Source organism: Amphimedon queenslandica, unplaced genomic scaffold (genome assembly GCF_000090795.2).
Source record: "Amphimedon queenslandica unplaced genomic scaffold, v1.1 AMPQUscaffold_13442, whole genome shotgun sequence".
Classification (NCBI taxonomy): domain Eukaryota; kingdom Metazoa; phylum Porifera; class Demospongiae; order Haplosclerida; family Niphatidae; genus Amphimedon; species Amphimedon queenslandica.
Window position 1 is genome coordinate 243,221 of NW_003546322.1, and position 3,904 is coordinate 247,124.

General features: G+C 32.8%; 1 protein-coding gene across 1 annotated transcript; it reads right to left on the minus strand.

Moving 5' to 3' along the window:
• Window positions 1-1,397: 1,397 nt before the first annotated feature.
• Window positions 1,398-3,368, minus strand: LOC109581401 (uncharacterized). Its single transcript, XM_019995470.1, has 10 exons — window positions 3,310-3,368; window positions 2,901-2,960; window positions 2,359-2,596; window positions 2,274-2,308; window positions 2,194-2,229; window positions 2,093-2,149; window positions 1,976-2,041; window positions 1,849-1,917; window positions 1,638-1,805; window positions 1,398-1,583 (listed from the first exon to the last, which is right to left on the minus strand). Exons 3-9 carry the CDS (start codon window positions 2,432-2,434, stop codon window positions 1,743-1,745), a joined length of 402 nt encoding a protein of 133 aa, XP_019851029.1. The 5' UTR covers window positions 2,435-2,596; window positions 2,901-2,960; window positions 3,310-3,368; the 3' UTR covers window positions 1,398-1,583; window positions 1,638-1,742.
• Window positions 3,369-3,904: the final 536 nt, after the last annotated feature.

The window sequence follows — 3,904 nt, forward strand, 5'->3', positions numbered from 1 at the left end:
ATTATTTTTATATTTATATCTGCATTATGTTTATTGATCTGAATTAACTATGTTTAAAAATCCGTTACAGATGATTTAATAAAACTTCTGCAAGATATTAATTTCTGGCTACTTGTGCATACACAAACTAAACATAACACAACTTGAAACTTCAAAATTAAATATACTAATGAAATTCATAGCTAATAATAATCTTCATGTGATGTAATCTACAATATCATGTTTTAGTTATTGATCTATAATACTGATGCCTGATTTCCCGCTCAACTACACTGTCACTGGGTAGAGACCTTAGTCTATTTCCAATCAGGTCTCAGACATTTTTCACTCTTTATTCTTCCTACTTTGCAAAAAAAGTCAGTTTGTTCAACCTATAGCTTATACACTATACATTTATTTATCTTTTTTAATTGTAATATGAGCAGGTCACCAAGCCCTGTTCCTGATAAAAGAGAGAAAGATCCCGTTCTACCTCCTGGAGGAGATCCGGCAATCCCTCCTGGAGGGGCTGCAGCAATCCCTCCTGGAGGCGCTCCAGCAGTCCCTCCTGGAGGTGCACCCGTAGTCCCTCCTGGAGGGCAGTCTCTCCTGGAGATGCACCTGTAGTCCCTCCTGGAGCTGCTCTGGCAGTCCGTCTTGGAGGGGCTCCAGCAGTCCCTCCTGTAATTCCTCGTGCTCCAGCACTGCTTTTGCTGCACCAGCAAAGGCAGCTCATTATTGCCCAATTGAGGGCTGTCAATAGATAAATTGTAAGTCTTTACTATGATGTACTAAATTATATTCCATAATAGTATCTCAATCTACCAAGAAGACCTGACAGGGGTATGGGAAGGAGGCCAAGACTCCGATTTGGAACAAAAAATATAACTTCTACTGACCATCATAAACTTTATTATAATAATAGATGTAGATAAAATAATAAAATAATCAAAATGTGAATGAAAAATGCACCAGAATTGAGCCAAGATTAAAATACATTAGCAATGCATAGTGTTTCACAAGACATAAATGCTCCAATGCTTCAGTTTCTTTTAATCTTCCTAGAAGAAAAATACATGTTATTATCATAATGCATGAATAAGGAAATAAATAACACCTAAGTAGCCATTAACGTGGACATATTGATTACGTACATAAACATGCACAGTCCCGTCATTCATAATCTACAAAAAAGTAAGACAAAAATCTTTTAATTTCCTTACTAATTCTGTACTGAATTAAGATTTTTGATGAGACTTCCCAGCAAATAAATCTTATGTAAGATCTTACTTAAGATCTTGAAACAAGATTTTGAAAGATCAGCTCTGATCTTATGTAAGATTATGAGACAAGATGTTCCAAATCCTTATAAGATCTTGTTAGTTTCTAATTCTGACAAGATTGTTTCAGATCTTAATCATCGATAATAACAATAATTATCATACGTAAACATGAATAAAGATAGTCCAAATGTCAAGATTGTAGTTATGAAGAGTGTCCAAATTTAGCTCTATGCCTGTCAAGGCACTTTTGGTTACACTTTCTTATAATGCAGGCCTGATTAGCTTCAAAAGTCTCTTGTCCAAATTTCTTTCTAATACAATCTTTAGAACAAAGAAACATGCAATAATGACCCTTTTAAATGCATTTATAATTACCATATAACAAATTAGCTTTTTCTTTATCCAAGCTCTCCTTTCTGGATTGTATTGTTTTTTCAAAACAATGAGTAGCCATTTCATCCACAGTAAAAAGAGAGTCCATCAATTTAGAGCATATTTTCCAGGATCGGTGGCCATAATATCTAACAAATAAACTCCCTTGTCCTGTATATTTAAGAAATATTTAAAAGATATTATGGTCACTCACAGTAGTAAACTTGGCTCTCTTCTCATCTTCAGCAGAATTATGAGCTGCTCCTCCTTTGATATATTGTTTCTGATCAAACAAATAGTTAAGCAAAAATGACACTAAAACCCAATCATATCAATCTTACACTTTGCTTCATGTATTTGAGTATTATATCCATTTTGTGTTCTATTCGACCAAGTGTCTGATGTAACTACATGTATATAATAAAGCATAATTCTGTGGATTGGCAATAATTAATTACATCAGTACTTGGACTGCATTCACTTGCAAATGGGGAAGAGAATGGTGAATAGTTTTCCTACAAAAAGGACTACATAAGAATATATTTAAACTTACAAATACTTTTAACAAAGAACTTCTTTCTGGAGCCTTTCTTGACTAAAAATGGTACTTAAAAATTAACAGATTAACAATGAAATTACCTTGCTACTTGTTGGTGTGAGAAATGGATTAGGCACTGTATTGAAATAATTAATAATAAGCATAATGCATGTTACATTTGTTTACTTCTATTATCTATAGTAATCTCTGTTTCAAGTGGCATATCCTCCAAACTAACAGAGTCTTGTGAATTTATTGCCATACATAAAAGTCTATAGTCATTATTCAAATTCAAACATAATTATACCTCTCTTTGGTGGCAGTTCATTTTCATCATCATCGTCATCATCTTTCAAACATCTCTTTTGTGGAAGTGGCACTTGTGTCAGTTGTGTGAAAATCTCTTGAGACTCTTTCATAGATTCTACACCAAACATTTAAAATTAGTTACTAATAGCACATGCAGCACATATGTGACCATAATTGACAAAAGGTACCTTATGGCGGATAGGAAAATTGGTCTTTATAGCCTTAAAAATCTAACTTCCTGAGCTCCATTTATCATGAAATTACTCCAGAGGATGCAAAAAGTTACTATGTAACTTTTAGAAACAATAGTTGTCTAATAGAGCACTCACAGGTTGATATTTTTCATCATAATGATGAATTCTAAAATCCGCCATAAGGTACCTTTTGTCAATTATGGTCACATATAGTTCATCAACAACCTTCTTCCATTTCCTTCTCATCATCACTAGTCGTAATTGTCGTATCTATAGAGCCTTTCTCTAAACATAAAGTTTTAGTAATATATACTCATGTAGAGTTTTCCATAAAGCATGCTAAGTGAGCTAAACAACTGATAAGCACTATAATACAGCATGGCATTTTGAGCAACTTTAAAAATTCATAATAAGTCCAATTTTGATTAGATTCAGCTCAAAGTTATACAACAAAAGCACATGTATATGCATCAAAATAAATTATAAAAATGGAGAATTCTCTCTGTGATTTTTGTCAAAATATCCTGTACTATAGTACAGGGTCTTTGACCCAATTTTTTAGTAACTTAACAATCTACCGACATGAAGCTATACGATCACTACACTGCATAAGTATACTATAGTTCATACATACTTTTATGTTCATGTTCTTCAGAGTCACTTTCACTCAATATTACAGACTTTACATTTTCTGGTTTTTTACCTTCCAATAGAAAATATTAATTCAGAATGTCAGTGCAAAATTATATTTATAATTTACAATTAAATGACACACGAATGACACAGTACTTACGATGAGTTTCCATCACTACTACTGCATGCCGTCCCCTAGCTTTCCAAATGACATTACTTCCGTAAAAGAGATCTTTAAGAGTCACTTTCTCTCCATTCTCAGTCTCTAAATATGATGATCTTGCGTCATATTCCTTAGTAGTTCCATCATTTTTTGTGAATTGTACAGTACACCATACTGTAAAGAACAAAATTTTACTATGATTAAATGTTGTCCTAATTAATATGCAGTGTGCATTAATGATGGGAAAATTCAAAATGCCAGTCACTTCCGATTCCAAATACTTTTGGATCAGAAATTGAATTTAGAATAATTATACATATACACTGTATAGCGCAAAATGTTTGAGAGCTGTAAAGTTTGTGATCATTTCAAAATTTTTGAGAATTAATTCTGCAAATATTTATACTACAGTTACAAAAAGGCAATAAAGATA